General features: G+C 43.4%; 2 protein-coding genes across 2 annotated transcripts in view; one reads left to right on the top strand and one right to left on the bottom strand.

Moving 5' to 3' along the window:
* LOC127535128 (uncharacterized) overlaps positions 1 to 20816 on the bottom strand; it is a 66866-nt gene that overhangs the window by 25402 nt on the left and 20648 nt on the right. The window lies entirely within an intron of this gene.
* On the top strand, positions 5448 to 10893 carry LOC127535211 (olfactomedin-4-like). Its single transcript, XM_051952519.1, has 5 exons — positions 5448 to 5506; positions 6241 to 6399; positions 7492 to 7704; positions 9387 to 9519; positions 9782 to 10893. Exons 1-5 carry the CDS (start codon positions 5471 to 5473, stop codon positions 10621 to 10623), a joined length of 1383 nt encoding a protein of 460 aa, XP_051808479.1. The 5' UTR covers positions 5448 to 5470; the 3' UTR covers positions 10624 to 10893.

Here is a 20816-nt window from a genome sequence, read left to right on the forward strand (position 1 = left end):
ATTTCAGCCTCATAAGATAATTTTCATAATCATAGTTGAATGAGTTGGTTAAGTTGATGATACTGCCTCCATCATGCTTCACATCATGATGCTGCCTCCATCATGCTTCACATCATGATGCTGCCTCCACCGTGCTTCACATCATGATGCTGCCTCCACCGTGCTTCACATCATGATGATGCCTCCACCATGCTTCACATCATGATGCTGCCTCCATCATGCTTCACATCATGATGCTGCCTCCACCGTGCTTCACATCATGATGCTGCCACCACCACTGATCTTCAGTGCCAAGTTTGATCATCCTGACTTCAGCACTTGCAGAGATATCTGACCGGACATACACACACACATACATACTTACCCAGCCAGCCAGATACCGAAGCAATCACGTAAGGCTTCGGGCCAAAATGTTTGTAAACAATCGAACAGCGGGCCAACTTGCCGGGGGGTGTGCTCCGATTCCACGAGTGGGGGGTGGGGGGGTGGGGGGGGTGGAGGTTGTTGGCGATACCACGAGCAGCGGAGCTTCTACAGCTGATCGCCGCTGCTTGGGACACACGTCTGGATTCTGATCACAGATGTATTAAAAATGACTCCTGAGACACACACGTTTTGCACACACTGTTGCTCAGTGAAATCTGGCTGGTACAACCGTGTCAGACCAGTAGCGCAAATGCGGAAATGCCCGGCAGCAGCCGACCACGCGAGTTTCGTGTTGCGGTGACGGACTGGCTTGGCTCCGTGCCAAATCAAATTTTCAAAATCATCTGGTGGGCCAGATATTATTCCTGACGGGCCAGTTTTGGCCCGCGGGCCACCAGTTGCCGACCACTGACATAAGGCGTGGTTAATAACAGCAGTTGCAGGTCTGAGGAACAGAAAATTTCCACTCAGCACTAAACAACATCTGAAGAAATCCCAAATTATTGATGTGGTTTTATTTCTTCCTCAAAGACGACTGAGTTTGTTGCGTTTCCTCCTCAGAGTGCAGAAATTCAGCCGATTAAAAGGATTAATTAGCCTGATCAGCTGATCAATCAATCTTTAAATCTGGACAAACTGTTGTAAGAAGAACCTCGTGGAACATTTGGGGTCAAAATATACCAAATTAACCTCTCAGGAAGCTTCCTTGAGGTTTCGTTAGGATTCCAATCAGTTTTAAAACAAAAGAGGAACATTAGGCAGATTGTAAATGTCCCTAAATAAAGCTGTCAGAGATGAATCATAAAGTCACGTTCTGTCTGGAGAAAGTTACACAAGATCTCACTTCACCCAAACACACAAAACCTAAACCTTCCATTAGCATCATTTATATCTCCGGTAGTGTTCTAAAGAGCTCCATCATTTAAAGCATAGAAACCCTGAATAAACCCTGAAGAGTTCCTCCAGATCCAGCGTTCTCCACTGCAGGTCCAAAACTGTGGAATGAGCTGCTGCCTCATCACTGTCTAATTTTAAAACCTTTCTTAAAACCCACCTGTTTTTAACCCATAAGAACCCAGACCCATTTTTCCTTAAAGGACTTAATGAGTTAAGGTCAGACATGAAACTTTACAGGAAGACACTGTGGCACTCAAAGTGTTTGTGACACTGGTGTCACCGTGGGTTCTTATGGGTTAACCTTGTCAGCAAGTTGATTTCTCGCGATATTTGTGAGTTCACAAATCTCTCAAGAAACCATCTTGCTCCGCTCCCGCATTCACTGTTCGTACAGAGCCAAGTTGGTTCGGGCCAATCACGCAGCAGTATTCGTGTGTGGGGCGGGATATCCGGGTGTGAAGACGACACCAAGCGCCAGTAGATCAAAACAAACACGGCAACGGAGGAAAACGATCGTGTAGATGCTGCTATTAAGTCAGTTTTAGCTGAATCTCCTATCGCTTCTTTGAAGGAAGAACAACGAGAGGCGCTTTGCTCATTTCTGGATGGTAAAGATGTTTGTGCTTTTTTACCTACGGGTTTTGGTCAGAGTTTAATCTACCAATTGGCTCCGCTCGTTGTGAAGATCCCGCGATTGGCTAAAAACAAACCTGTCAGAGGCAGGACATACTGTTGCATTGTCCAATCCGTGCCTCTTTCCTCCGAACGGATTTACATGGAGCGGTCCCAGATTGATATTGTGGAGTACTATCAAGTACTACACAATTATTAATCTGGCTATTGCCAGGTTAGGCCTCTTTTCCTTCTCATGTGCACATATTTTATCGAGGATTGGCAGTCCAGTCTGTTAGTCTGTTTATTGTTCTTGTTTTATTGTGAACTTTGCTTTTAGTTCTATTATTTTTACCTAGTTCTATTGTTTTTATCTGAGTTTTAGATTGTTTTTATCGCAGTTTTAATATTTTTATCTTTTGATCATGTTTTTATGATTCTGTACAGCACCTTGGTCAACTCTGGTTGTTTTAAAGTGCTTTATAAATAATTTTGATTTGATTTGATAGAGGGCTGCACATTGGTGTTGTGGTTAGCACTTTCTCCTTGCAGTAAGACGATCCCGGTTCAAATCCAGGCCTGGGATCTTTCTGCATGGAGTTTGCATGTTCTCCCTGTGCATGCGTGGGTTTTCTCCGGGTACTCCGGCTTCCTCCCACAGTCCACAAACATGCTGAGGTTAATTGGTTACTCTAAATTGTCCGTAGGTGTGAATGTGAGTGTGATTGTGTGTCTGTATATGTAGCCCTGTGACAGACTGGTGACCTGTCCAGGGTGTCCCCTGCCTTCACCCGAGTCAGCTGGGATAGACTCCAGCACCCCCCATGACCCTAGTGAGGATAAAGTGGAGAATGAATGGATGGATGATTTGATAGATGTCTGTATTAAACGTACAGATTTACCAGCTGCTTCATCCTAAATTCAACCACAGACTCTGATTTTACTGGAAAAGAAATAAATCATCACATCACAGTAGATCTCAGATTTACTGACACTCAGCAGACCAATGTTACTGGTTGTCTAAAATAAGAACATTAAAGACTTTGTGGAAATCCAGAAGGATCCATCGACCCATTTTCAGCAGGTGTGTTCTCAACAACAACAACTCAGAAACTATTAAAGACCAGATTCTCTGTTATTTCTCATCATTGGTTTAGAATCTGTGATATCAGACAAATAGATCAATAATCTGATGATCGTTGAGCTCATTAACAAATAAACATCATGATGCTGCCTCCACTGTGCTTCACATCATGATGCTGCCTCCACCGTGCTTCACATCATGATGCTGCCTCCACCGTGCTTCACATCATGATGCCGCCTCCACCGTGCTTCACACCATGATGCCGCCTCCACCGTGCTTCACATCATGATGCCGCCTCCACCGTGCTTCACATCATGATGCCGCCTCCACCGTGCTTCACATCATGATGCCGCCTCCACCGTGCTTCACATCATGATGCCGCCTCCACCGTGCTTCACATCATGATGCCGCCTCCACCGTGCTTCACACCATGATGCCGCCTCCACCGTGCTTCACATCATGATGCCGCCTCCACCGTGCTTCACATCATGATGCCGCCTCCACCGTGCTTCACACCATGATGCCGCCTCCACCGTGCTTCACATCATGATGCCGCCTCCACCGTGCTTCACATCATGATGCCGCCTCCACCGTGCTTCACATCATGATGCCGCCTCCACCGTGCTTCACATCATGATGCCGCCTCCACCGTGCTTCATCATGATGCTGCCTCCACCGTGCTTCATCATGATGCTGCCTCCACCGTGCTTCACATCATGATGCTGCCTCCACCGTGCTTCATCATGATGCTGCCTCCACCGTGCTTCATCATGATGCTGCCTCCACCGTGCTTCACATCATGATGCTGCCTCCACCATGCTTCATCATGATGCTGCCTCCACCGTGCTTCATCATGATGCTGCCTCCACCGTGCTTCACATCATGATGCTGCCTCCACCATGCTTCATCATGATGCTGCCTCCACCGTGCTTCACATCATGATGCTGCCTCCACCATGCTTCATCATGATGCTGCCTCCACCATGCTTCACATCATGATGCTGCCTCCACCGTGCTTCACACCATGATGCTGCCTCCACCATGCTTCATCATGATGCTGCCTCCACCGTGCTTCATCATGATGCTGCCTCCACCATGCTTCACATCATGATGCTGCCTCCACCATGCTTCATCATGATGCTGCCTCCACCGTGCTTCATCATGATGCTGCCTCCACCGTGCTTCATCATGATGCTGCCTCCACCGTGCTTCACATCATGATGCTGCCTCCACCATGCTTCATCATGATGCTGCCTCCACCATGCTTCACATCATGATGCTGCCTCCACCGTGCTTCACACCATGATGCTGCCTCCACCATGCTTCATCATGATGCTGCCTCCACCGTGCTTCATCATGATGCTGCCTCCACCATGCTTCACATCATGATGCTGCCTCCACCATGCTTCATCATGATGCTGCCTCCACCGTGCTTCATCATGATGCTGCCTCCACCGTGCTTCATCGTGATGCTGCCTCCACCATGCTTCATCATGATGCTGCCTCCACTGTGCTTCATATCATGATGCTGCCTCCACCGTGCTCCATCATGATGCTGCCTCCACCATGCTTCACATCATGATGCTGCCTCCACCGTGCTTCATCATGATGCTGCCTCCACCGTGCTTCACATCATGATGCTGCCTCCACCGTGCTTCATCATGATGCTGCCTCCACCATGCTTCATCATGATGCTGCCTCCACCGTGCTTCATCATGATGCTGCCTCCACCATGCTTCATCATGATGCTGCCTCCACCGTGCTTCATCATGATGCTGCCTCCACCTTGCTTCACAGTGGGGATGGTGTGTTTGTGATGATGTTCACTGTTTGGTGTCCATCAAACATATCATCTAGTCTGATGGACATAAAGCTCCATCCTGGTCTCCTCAGACCAAAGAACCTCCTTCCAGGTGTCTTCAGAGTCTCCACATGTCTTCTGGTGAACTCTCATCCAGATTTAGCTCCTTCAGAGGAGTCATAGAGTCTTGGTGGCCTCCTTCTCTCGTCTTGTTTCTTTTATGCATGTATCTCATCTTTATGTAACAGAAAATGTGCAGTTTATCATTCTATATATAATAATTTTGAAGCTGTGATTTTTTTTCCCTCTGTGAGACTCCAACAGAAAATTGCTTAAATTCCAGTAGACACTCTGGGTGTCAGGAATCTTTCTGCAGTTTTTCTCATTTATTTTACACATGAATGTGTCCTGATGAGTTTAAAATAAGTTCTTGACCCAAACCTAATAGTATCTTTTTTCAAAAAAAAAATATGATTCATTCTGACAGGAAAACGTTCTGCAGAAACACAACAAAAGGGAAATGAAGTAATAATTATCTCCATGAAGGAAGTGGATGTGAAACTCCTCACTTCAATATTTTAGTTTTGTCGACTGTCTTTAAGGTTCATCGGTGAGGAGAAGAAGTTTGTTCATCTGAGGAGCTTCAACACGATGATGCTGCTGCTGCTGCTGCTTCTGTGGAACACCGTGAGTCCTTTATCACGTCCACGTTCTCTACAGAACCTCAGCTAGACATGATGTTTCTGCCTTTATGTTCTCTACGATTTTCCACACATGGAAGGATCTGTTTTACAGATAAAACTCTGGTAAAACTAAAATCTCCTTTCAATAACCATCTCATAATTCAAACTGAATTTCTGATCTTAATCTGACTTATTTTAGGTGTTTTAAATTACGTCTAAACTGATTAAATCATGAAGAGAAACACGCCATCACTGGTTGAGTCTTTTTATAGAAAACCTTTAAAATATTTCTGTTCAACTCAGATTCTAATTGTAAGAATCTTTATTTGATTTTCCTAACAGGCTCCAATAGACATGTTCAAACAGGTTCTGTTAGGTTCTAACAGGTTCTAACGAGTCTCCAGAGTGTTCAGTGGCTCCATGTCTGTTGGGTTAAATTTCAGAATAAGATTTTTTAGTTTATTTGTTTAAAAAGGAACAAATTAAAAGAAGATTCAGTTTGTTTCTGTCATTTAACTGATATTTTTGTCTTAAACATGTGAAGAACTCAAATAAAATGACAACTGCGTTCTTTTTACAGTGAATATTTCTGTGTGCAGTAAATTAACTCCTGTTCCTGTTCTCATATTAGTATTATTATTGTTGTTGTTGTTTGATGACTTAGTGTGCGTGATCTCAGAGGGTCCAGATGAAGTTCTGGACTGACCTGGTTCTGTGGGTTCTGTTGTGGTTCTGCAGCTCGGCGTGGGTTCTCAGCGGATTCCGGGCCTGAGGAAGAACGGCTCGTGTGTCTGCAGAGTGAACTCCACCATGTGGACGTTTCCGGCCGTGAAGTTTGAGTCGGTGCTGGAGGAGGTGGACACCTGTCAGGATTCTCTGGGCCTGATGCAGACACAGGTAGAACCACGGAACCAGCAGAGAACGTCACGATGGCATCACTGTTTAACCCTCATGTCCTCCTGCAGGTCAAACTGACCCGGTTTAAAGTTTGAAAATGTGGAAAATAATATTTTCACAGTAAACTTCTGATGTCCACATTTTCAACATTTTAGGGAAATTTTTGAACATTTTTTGGTGGAAAAAAAAAGTTAAAAATGTTTAACATTCACATAAAAATCAACCAAAATCCAGTGAATTTTTATGTGAATGTTCTTAAAGAAAATATGAGGAATTATTGGAATTTTCCTTCCTTCCTGAAGGTTTTGCAAATTTTCTAAAATTTAGGGAATTTTTTACCTGAATTTTTGGATTTTTTCCAGACAAGGAAACATTTTTTTTGTTGTCCGTAAATGAAGACAACAGGAGAGTTAAATGAAGGACAAGAATGATTTTATTTAAAGAAAGAGGAAATGATTTAAAACAAGATGAGAGACAGAACAACAGAATGGTGACAAAACTGGAAAAAAGCGAGAACGTTCAGGTTCCTTTAGGTTCTATTATGTTCCAAACCAGTTCCAACAGGTTCTAACGTGTTCCAGACCAACACCAGAGTGTTCAGTGACTCCATGTCTGTTGGGTTAAACTTCAAAATAAGAGTCTCTGCTGGTGTCAGCTGAATGTTTTAGTTCATTTCTTTAAAAAAGAACAAAACTCAAATAAGGCTAAAGGAAGGAAGTTCATGTGTGTGGGATTTTCAAAGTAAAAGCATCTAGTTAGCTGAAAAATGTCAACAGGATGCATCAAGGTAAATACACTATCAAAATAAAAGGACTCTGAAAACTACAGGCTTTTCAAAATAAAATGTCCTCCTCTGGTGATGATAAAAGCAGCTCAGATTAACCTACTGGGTTCTTCACTCAGGTTCTGGTTCTACGTTCCAGTGTCTGAACCTCCCAGAGGTTATTTAGAGTCAATTTAAATAAATACTTTGAAGAAGTTGTTTCTCACTGACTGAAGGACAGGAACCCACACTGTGTACTTCTGTGCAGTATCTGCAGTTCAGAGCATCGTTTAGACGCAGTAACGGCATCACCCCGGTGTGTCCTCCAGGTGGTGCTGTCCCGGCAGCGGCTCCCTCAGATGAAGGCTCAGGTTGAGGAGGTGTGGAAGCGGCTGCAGCCTCACCTGTACCTGCAGCACCAGGGCCTGTACACGGAGCTGGACCTCAGACAGCTGGAGCACGAGCTGCAGCAGCTGGAGACACACATCAGGGAGCTCCACCAGCAGCTCAACAACACACACACACACACGCTGTACAAACAGGTACACACACACACACACAGACACATGTACACACACACACACACACACACATGCTGTACAAACAGGTATACACACACACAGACACACACACACAGACACAGACACACACACACACACACACATGTACACACACACACACACATGTACACACACACACACACACGCTGTACAAACAGGTACACACACACACACACACAGACACAGACACACACACACACACACACACACACATGTACACACACACACACACATGTACACACACACACACACACACATGCTGTACAGACAGGTATACACACACACAGACACACACACACAGACACAGACACACACACACACACACACATGTACACACACACACACACGTACACACACACACACACACACACGCTGTACAAACAGGTACACACACACACACAGACACATGTACACACACACACACACACATGTACACACACACACACACACACACATGCTGTACAAACAGGTACACACACACACACACAGACACATGTACACACACACACACACACACACATGCTGTACAAACAGGTATACACACACACACACAGACACATGTACACACACACACACACACATGTACACACACACACACACACACACACACACACACACACACATATGCTGTACAAACAGGTATACACACACACACACAGACACATGTACACACACACACACACACACATGCTGTACAAACAGGTATACACACACACACACACACACACACACACATATGCTGTACAAACAGGTACACACACACACACACAGACACATGTACACACACACACACACACACACACACACACACACACACACATATGCTGTACAAACAGGTACACACACACACACACAGACACATGTACACACACACACACACACACACATGCTGTACAAACAGGTATACACACACACACACAGACACATGTACACACACACACACACACACACATGCTGTACAAACAGGTATACACACACACACACACACACACACACACACACACACACACATATGCTGTACAAACAGGTACACACACACACACACACACATGCTGTACAAACAGGTATACACACACACACACAGACACAGACACATGTACACACACACACACACACACACATGTACACACACACACACACACACACACACACACATATGCTGTACAAACAGGTACACACACACACACACACACACATGCTGTACAAACAGGTATACACACACACAGACACACACACACAGACACAGACACACACACACACACACACACATGTACACACACACACACACACACACACATGCTGTACAAACAGGTATACACACACACAGACACACACACACAGACACACACACACACACACATGTACACACACACACACACACACACATGCTGTACAGACAGGTATACACACACACACACACACACACACACATATGCTGTACAAACAGGTACACACACACACACACACAGACACATGTACACACACACACACACACACACACACACACACACACACAAACACACACACACACACACACTGTACACACAGGTACACACTCCATTTAATGACTTGAAATGACAGAAAACAATCAAACAAAACAACATAAAACAACCCAAACACATAAAATATGATGATGTCACTAAATGTGTGTGTGTGTCTGTTAGGTGGATAAACTGCGTTCTGATGTCATCAGGATGCAAACTTCAGACTCAGTGAACATGAAGACTGTCAGAGAGAAACTCCGTCTCCTGAAGAACAACATGGAGTCCTGCAAGTCCATCCCTAAAGACTACAGAGGTACCATGTGATGTCACTAGCTCCTCCCCCTGTGTGTTGATCATGTGATGTCACTAGCTCCTCCCCCTGTGTGTTGATCATGTGATGTCACTAGCTCCTCCCCCTGTGTGTTGATCATGTGATGTCACTAGCTCCTCCCCCTGTGTGTTGATCATGTGATGTCACTCGCTCCTCCCCCTGTGTGTTGATCATGTGATGTCACTAGCTCCTCCCCCTTTGTGTTGATCATGTGATGTCACTAGCTCCTCCCCCTGTGTTCCAGGTGTGGACAGCTACTGCCTCAAAGGGCTGATCCAGAACATCAGTGATCCGGTCACCACTAAAGTGGTTCCCCATGGTAAGAGCTACATCTCTGGTTCTTGGGGCAAACAGGCCCAGATGGGCAGCAAGGTCCAGAAGAACCTCTACTGGGTTCAGCCTCTGCTCAGCAGCCACATCTGGACCAACATGCTGCGGGTTTACCACACCTACCAGGACCTCATGTCCTCTTCTAACTACCGGGACTTCACCATAACCTCCTCCTACAGCGACCGCAGCACCGTGGAGGGTCCGGGCAGCGTCCTGTACGGCGAGGCGCTGTACTACAACTGCTACCGCTCTGCCGACATCTGCCGCTATGACCTGAACACCCAACAGGTCCATCGGGTCACGCTGCCGGGCGCCGGCTTCAACAACAAGTTCCCCTACTGCTACTACGACTGCCGGCTCAACAGCGACGTGGACGTGGAGGCGGACGAGACGGGCCTGTGGGCGCTGTACGCCACCGTGGGTAACCACGGCAACCTGCAGGCCAGCCGGCTGGTCTGGGACGCCGAGGCCAAGACTCTGAACGTGACGCAGACGTGGAGGACAAGGCTGTTCAAGAAGGCGGCCAGCAACGCCTTCATGGCGTGTGGAGTGTTGTACGCCACCCGCTACGTGGACGAGCACCGCGAGGAGGTGTTCTACGCCTTCGACACGGCGACGGGCAGAGAGGACAACTCACTGGCGCTGCCGCTGGAGAAGATCGCCAAAGGAGTGTCCAGTGTGAGCTACAACCCCACCGACAGGAAGATCTACATGTACAACGATGGATACCTGCTGGCCTACCAGGCTCACTACTGATGAGGTCACAGCACCACAGTGATGTCAGAGCTCTGCCAGCAGGAAGCAGATTCAACATAGCTATTAATAAATTAATGAACATTTGTTGATAATTAGCAACCAGATAATGAATGTTTCTTTCTGTGAACCTGCTGCTGATCTGTTCCAACCACAGTCGTGTTTTTACATGAATAAATAAATCATCTAGTTTCTGTTGATTAAACTTCCCTCTGATGATACTAAAAATATTAAAACCATGAATGTTTGAATAAAGGCTCAACCAGAAACAGCTTCATCCGTCTCCGCTCCGTTTCTTTCAGTGACTGTTTTTATCTCTAGTTTTTCTGCCTTCTTGTTGTAGTTTGGATAGTTCTGTGTTGTTCTGAGTCCTGTTTGTGTTGTTCAATAAAAACATTTTGTGTCTTGTTTCTGTCGCTTTGTTTCATTATGTCTTATTTGTGAGATTTTCTGTATTAGCTATTGTGTTATTTGTGTTGTTTTCTGTCTAGTTTTGTTGCTCGTCTTTGTATTTTAGTGTCCCAGTGTGTCTTTTTGTGTGTGATGTGTGCAATTTTGTGTCTAAATCGTGTTATTTTGTGTGTTTTTGTTATGTTTTGTGTTAATTTATGTCTGTTTTTTCAGGTCATGTCTCATTTGTTTCATTTTGTGTCTAAATTGTGTTGTTGTGAGGGTTATGAAAAATATTTTGTGTCTCATTTCTGTCATTTTGTGGGATTTTTGTGTTATATTTTGTGTTGTATTGTGTCTCTGCTGTAGAGAAACCACTGACTGATGTTAGATGTAAATACCATAGATATGAAGAGTAGATAGGCCACGCCCCTCAGAGCGGTGTGCCTACGGAGACGCTAAGCTAGTGGGGGCAAAGTTTCAGTTTATTCTATTGTGTGTACGGGGCGAAAACTAAAACAGGAAGAATGCCGGCTCATTGCGCTGCATTTAATGGCACACTGCGTCGAACGTTGGAGACAAGGAAACTTGGAATAACTTTTCATTGGTAAAAATAGTTTTTTTCTCTTTTTTCATTGTTAAATCTTGTTGAGGATCTATGAGAGCTAACAGTTAGCCGCTAGCAAAACACTAACAGCTGGACAACCAAATACCAGACGATTAATAGTAGCTGTAGTATAGCTGTACAAGCAGTAATACTAAAAGTACAAGCAGCAGTAGTAGTATAAGTAGCTGTTAGAGTCGTAGTAGTATCAGCATGTGTAATAGTATTACAAGTTGTAGTAGCAGTGACAGTATCAGCAGCAGTAGTTGGTGTATTACCACTAGTAGTAGCATTACTATTAATACCACCAATACTACCAATAGTAGTTATAAAGCCTAACTCATATATATCCAGATTAGCATCTATGTTCTTCCTCCAAACCCATTTTATGATTGGGATTACAGCCAGTTCTTTAGGACTGCTCTCACATCATTGAAATGTTACTAAACAATGTTATACAGCCGAGAGAGAGAGAAAGAAAGAATTAAATAAGAATTAATATTAATACTTCAGTTGTTTGTTGTAAAAGTTAATAAATTATCCTGTAATAGTCTAGTTCCTTGTTATATGTATATAACAGCCTAGAGATATATAAATAAATAATTAATTTCAATAAGAAATAAATAAATAGATTACATTTACAATTAAATCTTTTGCTCTCAGAACATTTTCTACATATCTAAGTATTTACATTTATATATGTCATGGCTGAACTGAAAGAGTCCCTGGCCTCTGGACCTAAATAATAAGAGAACTACAATTGCAGGCTACATTTGTAGGAAGTCTTTTTCTGTGTTTGTTTTTAGATCACATATTTTCTATTAATAGCACATGTTTTGACGTTGACAATAAAGTAAACCACACGAAAATCGGTTGAGAAATGAGCAAATTATGATTTATTTTCAATGTGCATACATTACTTTGAATGGGAACTTTGTCCCCGTCAAGATGGCCGCCATGTAGGAATGTCGCTTAGCCAGCTGCTTCAGCGGTCTGGACTATCTACAGCTCAGTCCCAGACCGCCCCCTACACACTATCCCTACACACTACTCCTCTGTCTGCACGTTCCCGTGGAGGGTCCTCCATATTAAAGGGGAACTTTGGTTTTTTTCAACCTGGGGTCTGTTTCCATGTAATTTCATACATGTGAGTGATGGAGAAATGGATTTTCAACATAGCTCCAGTATTTAGCCAGACAGGCAGCTTAGCAGCTCAGCTAGCAGCTCAGCTAGCAGCTCAGCTAGCAGCTTAGCTAGCAGCTCAGCTAGCGAAAAGTATGAGGCAATTACCCCCCCACGTCAAAGTCCGCCCTAACGTGTTTTTTCCCCACACTGACCGACTCAGATAGTCTCAATGAGTGTCCCACAACATACTAGAGATGAGAAGTGAAGAAAAACCTCCACATTACTTGGTGATCGCTCTTTGTTGTGGTCTGTACGCTAGAACGCAAATCTGGTTCCGAAATGGTGCGATATCTCGTGCCCGGTGGGGGAAACAGCTGTTTGCCTCAGGAGACGAGGAGTGAGACGAGTGGAGCGATTTTGTGTCGGATTACCGAAGTTTATTTTTTTATTTATTTATTTTGAAGTTATGGCTGAGTTTTTGCCCGATGAGCAGGACGTGGACAAACTGAATTTTATTTTGATGGCCGACCGTATTTATTTGAGCCCGAATACACGGACGAAGAACTTCAAGATATTGAAGAACGGGCGAGGACAGAAACAGTTGGTGAACAAGCAGAGAGCACGGAACCAGCTGAAGAAAGGCTGTGAGACTCAGGAAAGTGGTGGTGTCTCTGTGGGCGCTGTACCTCTGCCTACAGAACAGGAATGCCTTTGCTGCAGGGAATGGGACTTGCTGCAGCAAGCTGTGAGTGGGGGGGTTACCCACTGGACGGTACACGCTGTCTGACTTCGTCAGAGGATTTCCCCCCCTTGATCAACAGGGCCGTGCTGGAAACCTTCTTCCATGTTCCCAAAATGAAGTGGAAGAGGCGGCCATGACCACAGGGAGAAAATGACTGTTTATCTGTTGAGTAGCCTATATGTGACCATTTACATTTGTGTACTTTATTTACTGCGAAAGGTCTCTGCTGTGCGCAATTACTGTTATTTTGTCGTACTTTTCACATATAAAATGGATTATGTCCTCTTCTCCAGCCGATGCAGACTCCTGTGGTGCTGCAGTGGGCGTTCAGAGGAGAGCGTCTTGGTCGTGGGAATAGGACAGTGTTGCCTAGCTGCGCTGTTGTGGCTATAAGAAGCAAGTACCCCTCTCCAACTGGCACTTACGCTGGTTTCAGCGACACAGAGGACGTCTTTGGGATCATGTAAATTATTCTGCACACATACATTTCTCTGTTATACTTCACTGTATCATCTAAAATAAATTATTTTTAGAACTACTGTTTTCCAATCTCTTTATTTTCAACCCGGTACACACACAAAGCAGCATAAAGAATAATGTCCTCAACATAATATTGGATCCTCTTTAGTAAGGTCTGAACCTTGAACTATGTCGTGCGAGCAAATCAGCTTGTGTAGGCCTCGGAGCAGGAGCAATGTTACGAAGAAGTGTTCGGCGGGGTTTGAGACGGAGCAGAGGCTCTGTGAAAACAACAGTTGTGTCATCTCTTCTCTTCAAGACACGCTCCATGAGCTCATTACGGAAGGTCTGCGTGGTATGTTCATAGATGGGCCTTCAACCCACTCTGCACTTTGTTTTCAGAATGAATATCTGTGTCGACATTCTCCTAAGGCAAAAAGAAAACAAACATGAGCTGTAGTTCACTGTGTCATAGATGCATAGTAATTTTTCAGGTGGTTTTAGGAGAATGCTTTTCTACACCAGAAACTCTTCCCCCTCAAAATGCCACCATGTTTCTCTGAATATATAATCAGCACAGAATATTTTCTCAGGCAGTGAACAACAATATAGACTACACATAAAATTGAATTACTTCATTAACACATCACATCTTTACCTTCCGTTGTTTTTGCCTGTGGTCTGTTGACGTTGGCAGTATGATCCATGGTTTCCAGCTGTGTACTTCAGCACTGAAGCATGGTAGTCCTCCAGAGATCCTGTGTTGCAAGTTCAAAAACAACACTGACTGCTACTTCCACAGACCACGTTATCGTACATGTGAAATATTTGTACAAGTTGATATTGTAAACAGTACAGTGGTGTGCTTAGTAATTACTGTTACTGTGGTGTGACCTGGAGAGCAGTGGTATTAGTCCTCACAGCAGCAGACATTTTTGACCTAGTATCTGTAAAAGAAATCTTTTAATTTGAATGAAATACATTATTCTTGAAATAAAGCATACCGGTGTGCTTGAAACGTGCCATCTGCCTCAAGTCACGCAGGAGATTCTTGTCAAATAAAAGCTTTGAGAGCACGGAAAGCTGATGAATCTGCATGAAGCCTTTTTTCCTTCTCTGCTGATCCTCGGTCAGGGCTGGATGATGACAGGAGAACTCAACACCATCCTCCTCCCATCTATGCACGCCACAAATGTGATGCAGTACGCACTTCCAACGTCACACAACATCCTAATAAAATCAGAACAGTGTCCAAAAAGCTGAGTTTAGATGATCAAGGTAAAACTGAATAAAGTATAGTGAAATACAGAGAAGTACAGTAAGTATAAAGTAAATTACTTTTTAGTGATAAAGTATAACCAAGTATTTGATCAGTCATTATTCTTCCATTTATGACAAAAGATCTGTTGTAACTGCAAAGGACACTAAAAATATCAGTGTTACCTCTTGATCACCTTTAGATGAGCTCCATGACCAGTAAAGGTGGTTATTTGAGCCATGGTTGCAGATCTTTGTTTTGTGTCTTCTTTGAAGCAGCCACAAGTTTCTTTTTCACACCTAATTGAAACAACAATAACAAAGAGGCATCCCACATTGTTCATAGTTCCAACAGGACGATGTAAACAGCATTACATGAAACGTAAAATTGTATTTGTTTGCACACATTTTCTTACTTTTGTTGACATGCCACGGGTCAAATTCATGGAGGATGTTGCTGTATGTTTCCTACATGATTTTTCTGACAGATGGCGACCTGTCTGTTGTCATAACACCAACATCCACACCCATATGTAGCAAGTAGTTCAGCCCCTCTGGAAGCCCATCCCCTCCATTGCCACTGAGCTGGATGCCTCTGTACCCTACAGCATAACGATGTGTCATCATATATGACACCCACAGATTTAGACAACCAGTCAAACTGGATTTGAAACATGTTATATTATGTTTAGTGACTGTTTCTTGGTGAATTACCTGAACCAATTCAAAATGCACAATGTCTTTTGTGTCATTGTCTTGGAATGAGTTCGTTGAATATTTGCTGCTATAACCTGGTGAGAAAAAAGTGTTTATTTTCTGAAATTACAATGACATACAAAAACCTTACACTTTTATAGAGGAAAACTTTTTACCTGGGCTATCACATCTTGTGTCACCACAGAGTTCAGTTTTCTTTCCAGATGTTATGAGACGCTCCATGATTTTTCATGTTGGTCTCTGTATGCATGCTGGATGACTGGAGGTCAGTCGACTGAATGGCATAAAACTGAGTTGGCTTTGGAATTTGGACATTTAGTTGTCCAGCCCACTCTGCAATGGTGGTGTATGTAGCTCTAGTAAAAAGAATAGCTGCAGATACAAAAAGATTATTTTCTGCCATCCCTCTTCTATCAGGGCAGGATGTCCACTTTCCTGAGCAGGGCCGGCCGCTGGCATAAACACTCTGTGCTGTTGTTTATAGCCACATCCACTAGAGGGAGCCACACCACAATAAGTGTGTGATTCACTTTTACAGTTTAAATATGTTAACTTATTTTTTTTCTATTATTTTGAACACTTATTGGTAATTGTCTCTATCGTTTTAAGGATACATTTTTAAAAAATAAATATTTGCTGTTAATCATGTGCATGTGTGTTTTAACCCAATTACAAGCTGTGCACGTGATTTGGTAGTTGCCCTGTGCATGTTTTGGGGCCACAAAAAAAATCTTGCTTAGGGCCACCAAAGTCCTAGGGCCGGCCCTGTTCCTGAGTGTCCATTCAGGCAGTTCCACTCTATTTTATTTGGCTTGATCCTGTTGTCACTTTCTTTTCAATGATGGCACACCCACATTGGCTGCACCTATTAAAAAGTTCCATGAGTTTTGACTCATTGACCAGACATTTTTTCTCTGCCCATCCTTTTGGTGCATCTCCAGGGGGGCTAGCTGAGGCAGAGGCAGAAGATGAGGTGGTGCTGAGAGGTGCAAAACTGCCGTCTGTTGGATCATGAATACTCATTTCCTCGAAGCTCATGCTCATGTCAATCAAAACGGGTTCTGCTGCATCTTCCTGTTGAGTCTGAAGAAACAGGATAGTTGTAAAATCTTGACACTTCTTTTCTTTTACAAAGTTGACTAAAAGCCATACTACTCACATGTGATAAATGTTCAGTTTCTGTGCGAGGGACAGTCAAATCTGCAGATGGTGCAGGTACAGTCTGTTGTACACACAATAACAATATGCACTGACTGTCTTTCCAGGAATGCTGAAGTTGTATGGTGATAGTTGAATTGTTCAGAAAAGGTGTTAGCACAGCTAAACTTACCATGGATTGGTAAGGGAGGTAGTGCATGATATGTTCCAGATAATGAAGGCTTGGTGCGAGGTGTGGTCTGATGAGGACTTGACAGAATAAGTTTCAAGCCAGATGACAGTTTAGGACATGGTTCTTCATCTGCTCTGTGTCTACTTTTTACTGGAGTGGATTGTGGAACTGCAGCAAATTCCGTTGCTTGTGAACAGTCAGCACCATCAGCGTCCTAAAACATTGTTTTCATAGCCAAATGATAAGATTATTACTGTACAACTCATTATTGCATTTCTTACTTTCTCTTTACTTTTTGTTTTTGATCTGCTGGATTGTGAAAACGTTCACTGCACTGACTAGTACTCATACACAGGTACGGCTGCAATTAGTTCCACCTCCCAACTTACGGTAAGAATCAAAACAAACCGTGATAAACAGATATAAACTAAACTGCTGTTGGGAGGCACACAAAACATTAGCTAATAACGTACCTGCACTCCGCCTGCAGCTGGTGTCTCCCATCCAGGAACTGCACTTTTCCTCAAAAAAACGTGTTTGGGATTTGCTCGCCTCTTTGATCTGCAGTAATCATCCCGGTCAAAATGGTCGCTGCAGACTCTGTGGAGTTTCAGGGTCCATTTGTAAAACGTTTAGCCACAACTTTAGCGTTTCCTTCTCCGAGTACGGTAGTCTGTGAAAGCTGCGCGAAGTGTAGCGCACCATTCTGTTGCCATAACTCGGAAAAGCGCACTGACGACCCATTAGTTTTACCAGGTTTAGAAAAAAACTAACTGTTCTGTAATCCGACACAAAATCGCTCCACTCGTCTCACTCCTCGTCTCCTGAGGCAAACAACTGTTTCCCCCACCGGGCGTGAGCTATCGCGTGATTTCAGAACGAGATTTGCTTTCTAGTGTCCTGAGCTTTAGATACAGACCACAACAAAGAGCGATCGCCAAGTAATGTGGAGGTTTTCATTCACTTCTCATCTCTACTATGTTGTGAGACACTCATTGAGACTATCTGAGCCGGTCAGTGTGGGGAAAAAACACGTTAGGGTGGACTTTGACGCGGGGGGGCCAGCTGCCCCATACTTTTCACTAGCTGAGCTGCTAGCTGAGCTGCTAGCTGAGCTGCTAGCTGAGCTGCTAAGCTGCCTGCCTGGCTAAATACTGGAGCTATGTCGAAAATTCATTTCTCCATCATTCACATGTATGAAATTACATGAAAACAGACCCCAGGTTGAAAAAACCAAAGTTCCCCTTTAAGGGCCGTCCCAAACCACGTAGTGCGGAGGGAGAGTGGACTGTTCAGCCCTTAAATAGCAAATCTGCATTGATGCTCACTTTGGCTATGTCTGAAATCGCATACTAACGTACTACATACTACATTCTCAATGAGTATATGTGACACTCACAAAAGGTGTTTGAGATATAATGTGTATTTTGTTTTATTCAGGTAGTCACTTTCTGATTTGTTGCAACTGAATGGACTTATTTTATCCTGTTTAATTATAAGAAAAAGCTTACAGGAAAAATATAAAATTTCATACTGTTACATGAAAGGGACACAAGGTGGCAGCACGGATAGAGGTACGGGATTGTCGCGACCAGGAAGTGGAGCTCATAATCCAAATGAATGGAGAAAGAGCAACACTTGTCCTGCTTCGCTCATTTCATTCCTGTATTCTCAGGTTAGTTATTTCCTTTTTGTGCTACTAAATGTGTTTATGAGATAATATGAATTACGGGTGATGTGTGGTTTGTCAGCTAAAAGCACGTTAATTGTGTAGACGTCGAAGTGTTGTGGTACGTGACTATCAGTCGAGGAAATGGTGTCTAGCGGCAATTCTTACTTGAACTTTATTTTCTTTTGTTTCTTTTGGCTCCTGGGCGTTTGTGGGATATTGGATGTGTAAAATGACAGTTCGTGTGTTTGGTATGTTGTCCCAGATATTTAAGAACATCTAAATATGACGGTTAAGTTTAGCTAGGTCCGCAGCCCTGTTAAAAAGCGTGCTTGCAGATCGTGAGCCATTTTATGGTTCGAGTTCATGAGTTCTGACAATAAGCTGCGAGTCAGCCAATTTTGTTACTGTGTGTTTATATGGTGAAGATATGTAGAAGTAGTTTAACTGCAAGGAAGACTGTCTGTTTTATTAAGTGAAGACTTAAAATTTGTAGAGATATCACAAAGAAATACTCTGTTAAAGAGAGGCTAGAGATGCTGTTTTCTGTACAGAAATGTATTGACAAGAGACAAACGACATGATGATGAAAGAGGAATGTTTTATTCTTGATTTTATATAAATGGTAATAATTCATTTTTCTTGGAAATGGGGAAAGTGCGCATTCAAGTGAATGTTGTTCAGGTAAAGCTATTACCGTTGTTGGACAGAATGACAGATAACTCCTTACTGCAGTGACAAAGTTAAGAAAATGAATGTAAGAATAAATATAATCCAAATGAATGGAGAAAGAGCAACACTTGTCCTGCTTCGCTCATTTCATTCCTGTATTCTCAGGATTATCTATATATCTGTCGGCGGGGACCAAGCCGGGACCCGCTACATATATACTGTATACTACGTACTATAAGTATGATTAGAATGCCGACCGTTCACACTGTAGTATACTACTACGTTTCCCATAATGCATTTCAAACCTCCGACGACAAAAACCGGAAGTACGACTATCAAATATCTCGGCTGAATGCCGGCTTCAGGTCGATTTTACGCTAACAAACAGTCGCATAATTAATGTGGTAATTTCAAGCCGGCACTCCTCATGCAGTTATTAGCCAGATTATGCGAATCGTTTCAGTTGTAGCTGCAGGCTACTGGAGGTAGCTGCTACTTGTTCTGTATGCAAAGCGAGCTGCTACAACTAGCTGCTAGCATTCAGTAGCACGTTGTGAGGCATCTGACAAATTTAAAACCTTGGTCAGAAAACGCCTATTTCTCAAATCTGTGGGGTGATTAGGATGACTACTTAACCACATAAAATAAAATAAAAATCGGCTTCCATTTCGGTGGATAGCTCGCAAAGCATTATGGGGCGGTTGAGTATGACTAGTGTGGTCACCGCGCATACTTAAAAATTTTCCGGAAATAGTATACATCCGGGTATTTCTCGCGTACTCAGTCTTTTCATACTATCCAATGTGAACGCACTACATACTTATTTTGACGTCACACTTAGTATGAGTAGTACGTTAGTATGCCATTTCGGACACAGCCTTTGACAACTTTTTCAGGAAGTGCAACGTCGAAATGGAGGAGGAAACAACATATTGATGTGAGTTCCACATGCGTCCTTTATTTCTCCCACGCCTTTTTCACACTGACAGAACATCACAAAGAGTGATGTAAAAAGATAAAACAAAAGAAACAAATCTTCTTCTCTGCTGACGTTTGATTTAATTGTGCACCCCCTGACACCTTAAAATTTGAACACAACTGACAGAATTCATTTATTCATTTGTTGGATTTGAAATGACAGATAATAGGATTGGAAAACATGTGAGTGAAAAAAGTGGGACGCTTTTGTCTTCTGGAAGCAGCAGCGATCCTTGTTAGTTGCAACCTGTGC

This window comes from Acanthochromis polyacanthus, chromosome 8 (genome assembly GCF_021347895.1).
Source record: "Acanthochromis polyacanthus isolate Apoly-LR-REF ecotype Palm Island chromosome 8, KAUST_Apoly_ChrSc, whole genome shotgun sequence".
Taxonomy (NCBI): domain Eukaryota; kingdom Metazoa; phylum Chordata; class Actinopteri; family Pomacentridae; genus Acanthochromis; species Acanthochromis polyacanthus.

Bases quoted from the DNA above. Each gene is read 5' to 3' on its own strand.
- LOC127535211 (XM_051952519.1), top strand. From the start codon at position 5,471: ATGATGCTGCTGCTGCTGCTGCTTCTGTGGAACACC. The intron at 6,400-7,491 runs GTAGAACCACGG...TGTGTCCTCCAG, and splicing joins TGGGCCTGATGCAGACACAG to GTGGTGCTGTCCCGGCAGCG. The intron at 9,520-9,781 runs GTACCATGTGAT...CCTGTGTTCCAG, and splicing joins CATCCCTAAAGACTACAGAG to GTGTGGACAGCTACTGCCTC.